Source organism: Phaenicophaeus curvirostris, chromosome 16 (genome assembly GCF_032191515.1).
Source record: "Phaenicophaeus curvirostris isolate KB17595 chromosome 16, BPBGC_Pcur_1.0, whole genome shotgun sequence".
NCBI lineage: Eukaryota > Metazoa > Chordata > Aves > Cuculiformes > Cuculidae > Phaenicophaeus > Phaenicophaeus curvirostris.
In genome coordinates, this window is record NC_091407.1 from 7,541,398 (window position 1) to 7,557,479 (window position 16,082).

The window sequence follows — 16,082 nt, forward strand, 5'->3', positions numbered from 1 at the left end:
GCTGGCCAAGCTCACTCTCTCAAACACGTTTCTAGTGTCAGCTGCTGTGAGGTGACAGCACACAGACCTCTTCTGCCCACCCAAGAGAGCAGGAGCCTGCCCTGGGACAGAGAGAACAGACTGCATGCAAGGGCAGTTTATGGAAAGGCACGCAAAGCATTAAAAGTCATTTCTCTCCCTGTAACTTGCTCGTGTATCTGTGCACTTAAGAGCAAAGTCTCAAAGATTAGGACAGCTTTCATAAGCAAAATCAAACCAAATAAATGCACACCAGTGTTCACAGGATATTCCCTACTTATTTTTCACAGCAGTGATTCCAGTCAAAGCACTGGAACCCCCATAGACAAGCTGCAAGAACACAAGAGAAATTACCCTGTATGATTTTGAAGTCTTCTAGGCTGGTGTGCTAAGCAGCAGCTCTTTAGAGCTCATTACTGAGCAAGTACTTGCTCCTAGATATCAATTTCAAAACAGCCAGTACAAGCATGTCACTGGAATACAGAATGAGACGTCTCGGTCAAAGCAGCTGCCCACAGCTTGGATTCCACACACAGCTTCAGATAACAAAACGCAGAGCAATGACCTACCCCTCCTGTGTTCTGTTTTCGAACATCCAGGGCAGACGCCAGTCCTTTGACAGCCTGTGGATCTTCATACGTCACGCTGAAAGAAAGGAACAAACTACAGAACTAGAAGGAAGTCCAGCAGTCACCCATGTAGAACACAGTTGCTACTCTGATTTACTCCCCTGGAAATCAGAAAGCACATTGTTTTTCTTAACAAGACTTCAGATAGAGTAAGTGCATTCCAAGAAGGTGTAGTAAGTGCATTCCAAGAAGCAGAGTGTGCTTTGTATAAAGACCTTGCCTCCATTTCAGTAAGCATGTTGAAGCAAAAAGGATAAGATTGGCATTATGAACGGTAGGCAAATAGGTTAGGAGGCACCGTAAGTGCATCCACGAAACGGCAGGGGACTCTGAAAAGAGGCCCAATTACAGACTACATTTTACAAAGCTTTGAAGATGACATTTGGAAGCCTGAACTAGATGCATGCATAGGGGGAAGGCAGAGAGAGACTTGAAGACAGATGAAACATAACTGCAGTGAAGCACACAAAGCAGTGCATTATTTACAGGAGTTGGATTGTTAAAAAGCTTCTTAAATTCCTATGCAAAAGGGACACGTGGCAGTCAGGTGACAGAGGCAATCCCATCATTTCTTAGAGCATAGTGGTAAGCCATGAGCTGAAGCAGATGCCAACACCTGCCAGTACATCAGCCCCTGGGAGGAGCCGTGTGTCTGAGCAGGAGGAGCACTTTCCCCTCCGAGTTCCAGCTTCTCCCAAGCTCCATATGCAGCATCCTGTGGCTCTCGCCTACACGCTCACACCTTTACTGCTGCTCCATTTATACAGCGTGCAATCCAAGGAAGATACAGCCATCCTCCCTTGTGAAATCACGGGCTGATGTGTGCTCCTTGTTCCGTTAGCTCACAGAAGGAGATAACGGTGCAGTGTGGGAAGACTAGTTTCATGCTTCATTTAGCACAAGGTATAGAGGGACCTCCATTAGGTCTCTCTGCAATCCATCTCCTTTCTGACTACACATTAGGGTGCTCAGCCTGAAATCTCCAGGGGCAATGTACACCTCTACAGCAGAGCACATCTTCTCAACCCTGATACTACAGCTCAGGCAGTACCAACAGCTACACTGACCACTGCAAATAGAAAATCCTAGTAAGTTCGTTGGCTTGAGTTTTCCAGAGCTGGTGAGTTTTTGATAATCTGCTAAGGTCTGAACTAAACTAATTGACAATATTTCTTAGTTTGAGACAAGATATTGATGATGTTCTGGCTGCTGGTGGCCACTACACGCTCTAGAACCTGAAACCTGAGGAGGCAAGAAATAATACATGCAAGGAAAATACCTAAGTATGTCTTTTACTGAATCTCACTTGATAGGGATCAAAGTGAAAGTGCCAGACTTGCAGCTCTAAAGATGCAAGCCCTATGTGTATAAACAAAGTAGGGACAGCATGGCAGCCGGGCAAAGTACACTGCCTTGTCAGCTTGTGAGAGTCTGTCTGCTGGGCCAAAGGTAGAGTCTAACTGGATGGCAATTCTGCTTCCAAGCCCTTGATGACAGTAATTCAGTCACCAAAGCACAGGTGAGGAACGTTGTGCTCCTGTGTCTCAAGCACTGGAGGGGTGGATGGGATGACAAGCTTTTATGAGAGGAAGCATCTGCTGAAGTAAAAGTAAATTCATTTCCAAGTTTCCAGTGAGCTCATTAACCAGGACAGTCAAATAACATTACTCAGCCAGTCTGCTCTGCCCAGCAGCAGGAACTGCTCCACTAATAATGACCAACAGGACAGGGATTGGATTAAAAGCACAAAAACATACACCGAAACTATTTTTTGAGTATGGAACAAAGTTGAGAAGTTTCAGATTTACACGGCAATGCCGTGACTCAAAACACACTAAAGACAAACTCTGACGTACTTCTTTCGCTGCTCAGCCAAGGAACTGCCTCTCGTCTGTGCAAACATGTCGAAGTCATCACGAGGATTACAGTGCTGTAGATTGCTGAGTGTGCCGCTGACGCTGTTTGTACCCAAGTCTGCAACCAGAGGCAAAAAAAGCGATCCAATGAAACAGCAAACCATACGCAAGCACCACTGCCATGATGGTGTAGGTTACAATACTGGGCAGGTACAGATATCATCAGGTAACAATTGCAGTACTGAGCACAGCTCTGTCCAGAAGAGGCTGGTGGCAGCTAATCCTGCATTTCTTAAGTGTAGATTGCCTTATTCCTCCTGGCAGCACCACATCATACCTAGCCCTCACTGAGAGGGCAGTATTTGGGAACTGGAGTGCACTCACTGCCAATCTCATCCAGAGATATTTACTATTCACTAACATGGTCCAAAACTTTGGGCCTAGATATCAGCCTTCTCCTCAGTGTTGTCTCTCAGCTACTGAATGTGAAACCAACAGCTTCAAATCAAGTGACAGGATACTGGTGCAGGGCTGAAAGAGCTGGAGAACTTTCAGTCAAATCAAGTGATCGTATAAAGCAATCTTTGGTTTGACTTCATGTGCAAAATAGCTACAGTTTCATAAAACCTCTCATCCAAAGATTCCAAACATTATTTGTAGAATGAAAATCAAGAACGTTCACCAGACTGATTTCATGGAGAGCTATACCTAAGCAGAAATAAAAGCACTAGTACGAGCTTGCCTTGGATTTCAGTCTCCCCTTTGGTTAACAAATACCCCACTTGGTGCCAGGCTGGTTTCCAGTTACAGATCGCTACAGTGTGGGGGAGTGGGAAACCTTTTCTAATCCTGTAAGCCACATACTCAAATTTTCTGAAGACTACATGGCAACTCGGGTAGTGGAGAGCTCCCTGAGCCACAAGTGAATAATGGCTCCTTCATAAATCCCAAAAGCCCACTGCGATAAGGGCTTGTGACAGGGATCTCGGCAACTACTCAGACTAGATAGCACAATCACCTGGCTTGCCCAGCAGCCCCTGCACGCTGTCCAAAGCCCACAGGCTGGTTAGGCCTGAAAAGATCCATGCCCTGCAACCTCATGTTCACAGCACTATTTAGATCAGGTACTCACCAAGCCCTGCAAGTTGTGAAGAAAGAGATGACTGAGGTGCTGAGTTTCCCACCATTGGGCTCACCACGGCTGGAGAGCCAGGACCCAAATCTATTAAGTTATCTTCTGTCACCTCATTCAGTACCTGTTAGGACACAAGAAACACAAGTTACTTAGGCCAGAGATTTCTTCTTGTGGTGCAACATTAAACACCAAAACAACAATGGGTGGTTCCTAAAAAGACCTCTCTTGCATACTGCCAAATGGACCAGTCTCTTAGATACTACAGGGATGAGTGCAGAATGAAAAGGATCAGCCACCAAAAAACCTCAGTTTCACTGCTCAGCACAGCAGGAAACACTCCTAAAGGTCATCCACATCTCTTCAGATTTAGCCAATGTGTCTGTGTTCTCCACTGCTTTTAACACCAGATCGACATCAGATCTAAGTCAAAGTGACCTTGCAACCATCTTCCCCATTAGGTATGACCCATTTTCAGAAGTAAAACTTCTTTGTTGTGACTAAAGATACAATGCAGAGCCTGTGCTGCAGTCTGCATTACCCTGCAGTACAAGTGGCAGTCAAACAGCCAAAGTAAATAGAGGGAAACACACAGAAGAATGCAGAACAGAAAATGTAACAGTGCTACATTTGAATTCATCACGTACTCAGATGCTGAGCATTTTGAAACAACTACAAAATAGTTTTCCTTGAACGAATAACTAGAGCTGCAACTCGCCAGCTTGGAAAGTGGCTGCTGAAAAAGGAGATGAGAGAAATTCCTAAAATTGAATGGCATGAAGAAAATTAAACTAAACAGCAGTATTGTGAGACACGGTGAACAAGAATTAGGTGGAGCAAATAAAAATCATTAAGTGACTTGATCAAATGTAAACAAAATATTTATTATATACAAACACCCATATAAATATGTAAAAATGTGTAGTGAAACTCTGGAATTCACTCATTAAGGACATTGTGAATGCCTGAGGTCCACACAGACTCAGAAGCAATCAAAAAAGTTAATAGAGGAAAGAAAACCCATCAAGGTTTGTAAACACAGAGATGTTTTAGTATAGTGTCTTCCTGAGCTAAGAGTTGTCCCTTGCGGTTTGCCACGTCCTTACAGTCTTTTCCTGGTAGCCAGTACCAGCCACTTCGGCAGGAGACAGGGCTGGACAGGAGAAAGGTCTGACACTGGTGATGTTAGTATGGCCAGTACAGCCCAGTTAGGTACTTACTCCATTGCTGGCACTTTGCGTTGAGCGTCCCGATCTGTATCGTTCAAATCTGTTCAGAAATAAACAAAAACCCAACATGGATTATCAAAGCCATCAATAAACAATGAAAAACACAAGTTTATAACAAAGCCTTGACGTGCTTGCTATCGAACAGTTTTTGTCGGGTTAAGAGGGAACCCTGAAAGCTTTAACTCCAAGCCAGGATAAGGGGAGGGTAGTTGTAGAAGTTGCATTCTTGGCAAATGTGGACATTAAGTTGATTAATCCAATCCTGCAGCACACACATGCCTGAAAACCACTGCAGGATTTATCTTTGGGCTTGGCTTGTTTTCTTCCATTAAGTGCTTCATGATCGACTCTTCTCTTAGCCAAAGGACAGGAGGAACTGCAGCAAGATTGATGCTCCCAACTAAATAAGCTGAGCACAACAGCAAGTCTTCCTCCCACTTAACAGCTCCCTCTTGCTGCAATACATGTAAATTAGAAGCCCTGCACATGCCAGCACAGCCCTACCCAGGCAGAGCAGGGCAAGAGAAACAATGGTTAGCAGAGTTGTTTCTTAAACCATTCTGGCTCAGCTCAGAGATCGTCAGAGCTGATGTTCAAATAGGTTGGTACTTCCCAAGAAGTAATGAAGTTTGGATCTCCTCCGTCATTACCAGGAAATGCACCGTGATTTCACTGAGGTCAAGATTTGTCCCCATTTAAAAGCAGCTTCACATGTAACCTCTCTTTTCAGTAAATAACTCAGAATATTCATACAATCCTGTGGGTTTTCTCCCAGATGGACAAAATACAACAGGGAATCTCAAGCAAACTAACGTGTTTTCTTAATGTAACAGAGGAAAATGCAGACTTAAAAGGCAGCAAAATCAAATTCAGGCCCAAATTTCCATTTTAGGAAACTGTGGGTGTCTACTATTACTGGAACTCCAGCTCCCCTAGCTGGAAACCTAAGATGCCTCCCACCTCCTATTTCTCACCAAAACCACACATTTGTTGACACCTAAAGCTTCACAGCGAAGGCCAGAGCTCCTGCTTCAGTCACTGACAGAGCCTGGCACCCGTACTAGAAATCAGTGTGATGAATGTGGAGCTTGTGGAATAGCAGAGGAGGAACTGGAATTTATTGAAACGCTCAGACCAGTGCAGCTATTCTAGCACAAACAGCTGGCTAACATCACTCAGCTCGCCTCTCAGCGTATAATGACTACAAATACATCAGCCCCAGCCAGCGAAGTCACAGATGGAGGAAAATAGAAAACATATTATGGGTGACCAGACTAAGCTTCAGTGACAGGCACACTCTGCCACTTGTAGAATCATGTTCGCGCATGAAACACATACAATTTCACCTAAAAAGCCAGCATTTGTTTCAAAGTTTGCCCCTATCTCCTCTGAACGACTAAATCAAAGACAAAATTGAGGGCATTAAGTCTTCTTTCTAGCCTTTGTCGTGACAGCACAGATTCACAGATCTAGAGTCTAATTTATTTTTAAAGGCTTGAGAAACAAAGCCCCGTGCTAGGAGCAAGGAACAAAGGGTGCTCTTTAGTGCCTCCCTCCCTGAGCCTGTCATTAAGGGGAAGATTAAACTTTCCCAAGACTGCTGCATCACGTGTCAGCTACTGCAGCAGATGTGGCTGACAGCGCCTTTGTCTAACATGTCGAAAGTCCTGTGACCCAAGTCCCACCCCTGGGGACCATTCCCATAGACCGACTCCTCAAAAACTCAGCTCTGTGCAAGACAGGCTTTCTTTAAGACTTTAAGTGTTACTTAAAACCAAACCTCTAACATTCACAAAGATCACGCCCACCTCAGACAGCTCCCCTTACACCAGTCCTGGAAACAGAAAGCTCAGAGATCAGAAGACACAGAGAGCTCACAGGAGCCTCCCTAAGCTGGGAAGCAGCACAAGGATTTGTGCAGAGCCCAAGCTAGCAAGCAGAACTACTGATGGTGGCAGCATTGTTTTCAGTCCCAAGTCCCTACACCTGTACAGCTCCACACAACAGGGGCCTGCAGACTCAAATCTCTGCTGGTTCACAGGGTTTGGAACAAGGTTGCCTTGTGCTTTACAGATACGGCCCCCACAGATTCAATGCCTAGGACAAAAAGAGTAAACTGTAGCTTTAAAGGAAACAACCAAAACAGGAATGTTACCATAAAAGACCAAAAAAAGACTTCGTAAATGCTTTCTGTGGTTCAGTTCTCTGCATTTGGTTATGTTGGCCAGATGGCCAACTCTTGCCAACTGATCTATCTTAAGTGAAAACCCAGAATGAATGTAAATAGTTGATGGTAAAGGAGCCCCACCTTTCGTATCGGAGGAAGACGTTATTTAGATCATCGTTCACGTGCAGCAATTCCTCTGTGACTTCTTCATTGGACACTCGTGAGATAAGCTCCACAATTCTCTGCTGCATAGCTCTACAGGTTCGGTTCAGTTCCTAGGAGGAATGCATTGTGCACACACACTGATAAGCAGCTAGCAATAAGTAGATTTAGTTGAGCTCTGTTCACAGCCAAACATATCCCCAAGCTGAGAAACACTAAGACAAGTCTATCTTTGCATGATTAAATGTCACCCAAATGCACATCTAATCAAACATGCCCTTCAAGAGACGATGGCAGAAAACCTTGAGAGCCTATTTACAATTCAACATCCTGATTTTTCTTTAACTCTGAGCACTTGAGAAAATAAATAACTGTATTTTAGCGATCTGTTTTAAGAATAAAACACATTAATACAACAGCTTTCCAGAAGAGAGCTTTCAGGGAAAATTCAATCTGCTCTTTTTGGCAATATTGTCCTTAAAAGCTAAAAGATGCCCATGTTGGGATAAGTGGGAAAAGAACGTTCATAAGGGTTACCTCAGGTAGCTTAGTGTGTGCTGGGAAGGGAAGTGTTGGGGACACAGAACTTACCAACTACTGAGAACATGAGGGTGAACACAAAACAAGGAGCAGGAACATGAAAAGAAGTGACCTCCACACATACTTTAGTACTGAACTACACACAGAAATAGTCCCTTCAACTGAGCAAATCCAGAGACAAGAGACTGCAAAAAAGGCAGTGGGGAATCACAGAAGAAAATATTAAAGAATACAGAGTAAGGGCCTTTATTTTAGATGTCTCTCGTGCTGAGAAATCTAGATTTGAGTTTGCTCAAACCAGTTCTCATGCTTCCAGGACATCCCTTCCATCACCAGTTACTTAGTAGAATTCTTTACTCCTGAATGGCCTTGAGATGAAAGGTCAAAACTGGTCTGCTGAGGAGGAACTACAAGAAGAAACGTGACATATGGCACGGCGCCACTGATTAGGCCCACGGCTTTCTTTCAATAAGCACTGACATTTCAACTAAAGCATGTCCCTCTGTCATCTTCTACCCCTCCCTAGCTCCACTTCACAGGAAAAATTCAGCACTAAACAAGGATGACTTGTTGGTACACAACCTTCAGGATGAAAGCAAAAATGTGTTTGTTTTCCTTGCTTGGTCTGACATCCTAAGCTCTGGATAAATTTCACCTAGTGCAATCCAGCTGCCTTAACAGCTTGAGGAATGTGTTCTCCAATGTCAGTTTTGATCCCATCACTTTAGAAGCAGATTGTGACATTTCAGAGGTTTGTTTGCTGCCTTTCCGAGAGGGCTGACAGTACCTATCTATTCTGCTCAGAGCTGGCTCGCTAGCAAGCTGTTTACATTTGATTGTTGGAGAAAATGTCAGGAATTATTTAAGGAGGAGGGCTATATAAACCTCAAAGCAAGGAGTCCTTGCATGCAGCACCCAGCTCACAGCTTTTAAAAGACTAACCATCCTTTGTGATCAAAACCGGGTTCTCCCCAGCTCTGTGATTCAGATTTAGGATGCGTCAGTCAAGGAAGGGAACCAGTTGGAAGAAAGAACCATTGCTGTCACTCCGTTTTATGATCAAGTTCTTTCACCTTAAAGCTATGCTGTAAGGTTACGCTGTCAAGATGTTAGTTGTTGTTTCTGAATGTAAGCAAACTGTTCTATGCTGGGTTTGGTCTGTTGTGGTTTCCTGGAAGCTTCTTTTGTTTTGAGCAGTCTGACCCAAACAGGCAGCAACTGAAATGCTCTATCGCAAAGCCTCTCATCAGCTGCTGTGATGGCTCTGAGATGAACACACGATACCACTGCATGGGAGAAGCCAGCTTTTGGATGGATTTCAAACCCTGATGCATCATAGAGTGCAATTCCCTGCCTTCCTCCAAATGTGCTGCTGTGGGAGCCCAATCTCCCTGCTGGAGCAGCAAAACAGAAGCCTATTTCTGAAGCTGTGGAAAGGCAAATACCACGTTAAGGGCAGCAGCTGGAAAGCTGGATCGCACCGTTCCTCCTCTGTGTGGCATGTGGTACTGTATTACTCTCCTCAGCCCAAAGGCCATCCCGCTACCACTGGGCCTAGGGAAACAGGTACGACACCTGAGACATGAGCTCCACTCATATCGATTTCTCTCTTGAGATAACAAACGCTGCACTGGATTGAGACATCCCAGCAACAAACACCCTTCTGATTACACAGTCTAACCCTCCAAACAGCACAAAACTTTGCCTGAGAGCCTGACATAAGGCACTACCTTCAGGAGAAGCTACAGCACATCTTCTGGAAAGACAGTGAGCTCATATATAAGATTCCAAGTGGCAGAGAATTTACAGACCCTTGCCAATATTTAGTCCATCTGGAAACGTGGAGTGCTTTTTCCTGTATGGTGACTGGGAATGTTTTGACACTGTACAAATGATGGTGATGGAGGATGTAAAACAAGCAGAAATGTTCCGGGCTTACAGACTCTGTGGCAGTTCTGAGCTGCTTTGTGGTAAAGATGACCTCATACTCAACATGGGGAAAAAATTCTAGCTACAGGGGCAAGAAAGCACTGGAGCACGTTTCAAGGGAAGTCAGCTAATCCTTGTCCCTGGAAGCTTTAACAACTGAAGAATATCAAATGATGAGACTAACGAAGGTCAAGGACAGCCCATATTCATTATGTAAACCAAGGCAATGAAGTGATCTACAACAAAAATCACACCCCCGAGAAACTCAAGCACAGAAAAGATGAGAATCATATTTGCTAGGAAACTGTTACCTGGAGTAACTCAAGATCTGAGGAATCCTCTTGTCCGGGTACCATTTCTGTCAGCATTTCAGACATGACTTTTGTATTCCCACGAACAATATCCAGTTCACTGCGCAGCCGGGCAATCTAAGTTGGGGTACAAAAACAGCAAAATACTGCATAATCTTTTGGTTTACGCAGATAATTGTCAAGAATTAACTTTGTGACGCTCCTGGTCTGGTCTGACTTGATATCTGAGGCTCCAGGCATTCTAGCAGGAAATAAAACGTGAAGAGATAAGTTTACCCAAGAAAGAGTTTTAGAAAAGCAATAGAAAAGAATTTCATAGAACCACTCTATCGCCACAAACCCAGATGTGCTGTGCTTGTATGGAAATGTGGCAATTGAAAACAGCAGCCAAAACCAGACCTCAGTTTCACTGTGCCTCACTCAAGTGTGGGCAAAGACGTACAAGATTTGAGCAGGAACTTTGGCTTGGTAGTTATTATTTTTGCAGAGAAAAAAGATACTATATTAGGGCACTTGGAAGGGTCTTATGAATGCAGACTGACCTCCCTGCCAGACTTCCTGCATTCCATGCCTTTAAAGAAGGGTGGTTTAATGAGAACAACTGCTACCCCACTGCACAACTGCTCAGTGGTCTGGTGTGTCAGATTGTGAGGTTTCGTAACTGCTGCCATCAGGAGGCCAAACAGACCCAGTGCCTGGAAAGCCTAGATTACCCCATCCCTGGAGGTGTTCCAGGCCAGGTTGGATGGGGCTTTGAGCAACCTGATCCAGTGGGAGGTGTCCCTGCCCATGGCAGAGGGGATGGAACTGGACGATCTTTAAGGTCCCTTCCAACCCAAACCATCCTATGACTCCATGATTTTACAGTATAATAGGAGGAAAGATGACGTAGAGTCAGATGTAGGAGGAAATCAAAGTAAAAAGAGTTAAAATGATAGTCTCGCTGCAAACTGGTTTATGATTTCATCTGCTAAGTGAGTCTCCCTGGAAAGAATCATCCCAATACCTGTTCAGAATTAGCGGTGATGGGACCAGTCACATTCAGAGCTGGGGCTTGAGGAGCAGAATATGCCGTTGGAGAAGATGAAGAGTAAGAACTGGTGCTCATCCTTTGCTGAGACTGTGAATTGTGCATATTTGCTGCAGGATCAACTTCAGGAACGCTCTGTCACATCAGAAAGACAGGAGTTCAAAAGCTGAATTGTGACAGCGCTTGCTTTGTCAGCAACCTCAGGCCAAATATGCTCAAATATAGAACATAATTGCACCTTGTGGGAAAGGTCAGTGTAGTTACAAGAACAGACTGGCAGGCCAGCCCGTAAACAGACAGCTGCAACCAAAATGCATGCCCATATCTTTTGACCCAACCCACATGCATTTAAGTCAATTTACCCTTACAGGAAAACTGAGAAGCAAAATAAAAAGAAGAGCCAAAGGTAAATAAACTAATTTAAATTAGGAATTACGTTGCAGGCTCACAAAAAAAATGATGTGATACACAGATACTGAATTTAATTAATCTTGACATAAGAATTGTGATCTTTCAGTCCTTGATCACTTGCATTTACCACTTCAAAGATTCATTAACTTCCCTTTTCAGAGTGACTAATCAGAACACCTGTGATCATTAAGTTACTTCCTAGCAGCAGTTGAAAGTCTGTCAACTTTCCAGACCTGACTTTGCAGAGGCATAAAAGTCTCACATCACCATGGGATCAGTGAGAGATTCAGCCTCTGCACACCTTTAAAAGACAGGCAAGCCTTAGCTCAGGGTTATAGCCAACAGAAACAACCATTCTTTGGAGCAAAAGAAGTAAATCAATCATATATCCTGCTGGACTGTATCTGAACAAATGAGCTGCATTTGTCTGGTGTTTTTGTGGTACAAGACAAGAGTACAAACCTCCTTCCAAACTCTTCTCAGAATGACGCTTGACGCAAGACAGAAGACACCAGCAGCCTAACAGCCTGGCAAATGCAGCTGCATTATGCTTCTCCTAATGCCCTTTCACTATTAAAAGAGTTCTTCCAGGAGTGAGAAAATGAGCCAAATTCAGAGAAACAGGAGGGGAAAGAATATTTATCCAACTATTTAGCTATCTTGAAAAAATACTGGAAACGCAATGCTGCAGCTTACCCTCTGTGGTGTGTGGATTGGAGACAAAGCATCGAGATCTGCCATGGGGAACTCTATCCCTTTCCTCTTCAGTTCTTCATAAATATGCACTACTCCAGTTAAATCAGGGCTACTTCGAAAGGCATCAGCCCAAGCCTGGAAAACAGGAGAGATTATCCATAAACCTTCTAAACAAAGTTCCAGCTCCACCCTGACCTCAGATACTGACTACAAAAGCTTTTATGTATTCCAGCGTCAACAGGAAGCTGTAATCATTAGATTTGGTCTAAAAGATCCTGCAAATATTTCCGAGACAGTCATGTACACATTATGAGAAGGGATTTTTCACAATGGCATGGAGTGACAGGATGAGGGGGCATGGCTTTACATTGAAGGGGGAAGATTTAGATTAGCTATTAGGAAGAAATTCTTCATGATGAGGGTGGGGAGGCCCTGGAACAGGTTGTCCAGAGCAGTTGTGGCTGCCCCATCCCTGGAGATGTTCAAGGCCAGGTTGGATGGGGCTTGGAGCCCCTGATCCACTGGGAGGTGTCCCTGCCCATGGTAGGGAGTGGGACTGGATGGGCTTTAAGTTCCCTTCCAACTCAAACCACTCTATGATTGTATGAAATATAAAACAGACGGGAACCCAGCGCACAGTAGCCGTGTCTCGCTCCCATAATCATCAAAATCTGTAAATGCAAATGGAAGCCTCTGCCAGCCTCCTCTACGCAGCAGTGATCGCATGCTGGTCTTTTCTTACATGTTCTATGGCCAGGGATGCAGCAGAAAAAGTCTGTGTGAAAGATTAAATGGATCTAAACAGTATTCATAAAGCCATACGATCATCTCAGATCTTCTCCATTTCCTCTGTGAAACACCCTCATTTGCTGCCAAAGCTGTTGAGTTTCCTTCAGGATTTTAGTTGGACCAAGCTTAGATAAAAAAAACTTGTTTCTGAGGTTCTTTTATTGTGAAACATGCAGTCTCACGAGCAACAGAACAAGCAAAGCCTGGGCTCCTACAGAGCATATCCAGCACTTGGACACCCTGGTGTGTCAGAAAGAACAACTTTAAAGGGAGAAATTCCCACAGCCAGAACACTCATAATCTCTCTCCCGCATGAATTCTCTGGTGTCTAAAAAGACTTCAATTCACAACTGAGCTTTTCCTTCGGTGGGAGTACTGAGTATTTCACTTTGCTAGCCAGCCTCTCACACTCAGGAAGCTGCTAGGAGCAGATCTTGAAAGCCTCTACTCCCTTTTCACTTCTCCTGGAAATTAGCCTAGTATTAAAGATTTAGGGGAAGGAAAAATTGAAATATTATGACTCAATTAAAAATTAAGTATTCCACAAACCCCCACATATGGGAGTATCGATGTGCTGGATCCAGAACTACTGCGAGACGCGTGTGTGGGCTCTGAACTTAATACATTTAGTCATTGCTTTTACACTAGCTCTTTGACTATTTTTACTTTAAAAGCTGTTTTTAACCATTTTTTGTATTTGAGAGGAGAGAAATCAAAGATAGCAAGGCAAGATAAGAAATAATATCACTGTTTAACTTACATTCCTATTCTGTTCAGTTCTAAGAAAGCACATTTCCTACTCTGTGTGCCCAGGAGACAATCCATTATCAGTCACACACTAACAATTCCAGGTTTGCTTCACAGCTTTGTTAGGAGTAAATTAACTGCATCGAGTGTTCTGACGCAGTGCAAGCCCAAACAGCCCTATCTGAGCCAGAGAAAACAGCTCCGACTGCAAAGAGCCATTCTGTTTCCTTGGAACTGACCTTCCAAACCATCCTTAATTCTGACGGAGATATTGACTGTACCAGTAACTGTGCCCTCGCCCTTCCTCTGCATTTCCAATTTCCATCAGGAGTCATCTGAATGATGCTTCTACCTAATGATGCTTCGACATAATACTGTTCCCCACTTCAACTCTATTTGCAAGTAAGAGTGAAAAATGTTAGGCAAGGGATGCTCTATTAATAATCACTCACAAGAAACTTCGAGGCAAGAGAACGCGGCGTTACTGCCTCCAACTTTTAATGAGGCTTGTTTGCCCAGGAGGATGGGCTAATGCATCCTCTCTTCCACTAGCTTCCTATAGATTTTGTTCTAGGCACAAATGACAGTGAACTCACTTAATTTGCAGTCTACTTCTTTAATATATTCACTCTTCTGCAACTCTCTTCCCTGCAGAAAGGAGACACTTTCATTTGTATTCTTCTTCCGCCTGAGCTGGCAGCATTATCTGTATTAGTGTGTCTCCGAGGTCACAAGCAGGACCAGGTGCTATTGTCCTAAGTGCTCTCTACACACATTGTAAGACAATCCCTGTCCTAGACAGCTTACAATTCAACTAGGCAAATTAGCTCTACTTTATGGATAAGGAGCTACACACAGAGCTTAGGAGACTTGCTCATCGTCCAAACTAGCGTATGACAGGGGTGAGACTGAATTCAGATCTTCTAAGTCTTTGGGCCAGACTATCAAAGGTGATACTTAAGGATGCTGCTGCATAAATCCCGCTCGGCACCTCAGTGTTAATTAAATACCATTGCAAACCTGGCTTCTAAATCAGTGACCAGAATAAGCCTATTTTTCCGGTGTCAGACACTTTTCAGTGCATGTACCCTCAATAGATTTTGCTGTGCCACTAAAGGTTTCTCATGCTTCACCTTTGATGATGGTGCTTGGGGTACTGGGCAAGGCGAAATGAGCTCTGAAGTGATATGCAAGCTCTTACCAGAGACACAGCCACAAGGAATACATCCAAGGCCTCTTAGCAAGGTGAAGAAGGAAGGATAAACAATATGTAATATATGCTAATTCATGTACACTTGGAAACAGGTTGAGAAAGCGAGACACAAGATGCACAACATCACAACACAGTCAAGTCTCTAGATAAGAAATTGGATGGCAGCGTTATCTGCCCTCGCTACAGAAAGGCCCCAGAGCACAACAGCTGTAGGGCTGAGGCATATGCTGTTTGCACAGCTCTTCCATGCTTCCAAGTCTTTGCTATTAATCCTCTCATTTCTGTTCTTATTAATTCCCGATATCAAATTGTAAAAAACCTTCAGAAGGGGAATCATGCTAGGAGAGCACAGGTGAAAAGAGGGTCAGCCCTCTGGAACAGTGTTAACACTGACTACAGGGAGCTCTAAGGAGCAAAGTCTCAGCCAGGCCAAGTGACTGTGACATATGGGATGTTTTGGGTGTGTGTGTCCCTAGGGTGGCTGAGACCGAATGCCATCTCTTTTCCAAACTTGTCAGGCAATCTGGAAAGCAAAGTCCCCTGCCACCTCCAGCTACAGAGACACTAATGAACCCGTCCACAGGCAGCTTCCCTAATTCTTAGGCTTTTTATACTGAAAGGCATTTAGCACCCAGGGCAAGGCTTTTAGCTTGACTGCACCAGAACTACCCAGATAATGGTCTGTTAACACACTCAGGCAACGACCAGGCTTTTTGGTTATGCTATAAACATTTCCATCCTAAATGTATTGACGACTGGGAACCCACTTAAATCCAGGACCCAGAGTAACCATCATCCTCTAAAACACTGTAGCAGACCAAAGAGTATGGAAACAGGCTGAGCTCCTCTTTACAGACAGTATTTAACCTCATCTCCTGGTCACCGCATCCATCAGCTCTCCCACCAATGCAGACAGACACTCGAGGGCTCAGCCAGACAAAGAACAAAAATTGCTTTTAATAATCTCATTAATTTTGTGCTGTTGTGTTTTTAAAGCCTTGAGATCAGAGACCAGAATAAAGGGACTCCACCGACCCCACTGCAAACCGTCCTAATTTCCCCACCCAGCCAATTTTCTGTTTGGAAATCACTTATTGACACTGTCATGCTCTAACGATGTCCTACCCGTGCATGCAAATAACAAATAAACCAGCAGGAATTCAACTGCACGCTTTGCCACAAACATCAGAAGTACATTTGGAAAACTCTGCAGCCCATTTGTA

General features: G+C 44.0%; 1 protein-coding gene across 3 annotated transcripts in view; it reads right to left on the reverse strand.

Annotated features, from left to right (window-relative positions):
* TOM1L2 (target of myb1 like 2 membrane trafficking protein) overlaps nt 1-16,082 on the reverse strand; it is a 58,616-nt gene that overhangs the window by 19,210 nt on the left and 23,324 nt on the right. For all 3 annotated transcript variants that reach the window (XM_069870402.1, XM_069870401.1, XM_069870400.1), the window contains exons 5-12: nt 12,111-12,245; nt 10,980-11,138; nt 9,974-10,090; nt 7,173-7,306; nt 4,856-4,904; nt 3,636-3,759; nt 2,504-2,621; nt 588-663 (exon numbers count right to left, since the gene is read on the reverse strand). In XM_069870402.1, coding sequence (XP_069726503.1) covers nt 588-663; nt 2,504-2,621; nt 3,636-3,759; nt 4,856-4,904; nt 7,173-7,306; nt 9,974-10,090; nt 10,980-11,138; nt 12,111-12,245 — 912 coding nt within the window. The remainder of the gene's footprint in view (nt 1-587; nt 664-2,503; nt 2,622-3,635; nt 3,760-4,855; nt 4,905-7,172; nt 7,307-9,973; nt 10,091-10,979; nt 11,139-12,110; nt 12,246-16,082) is intronic.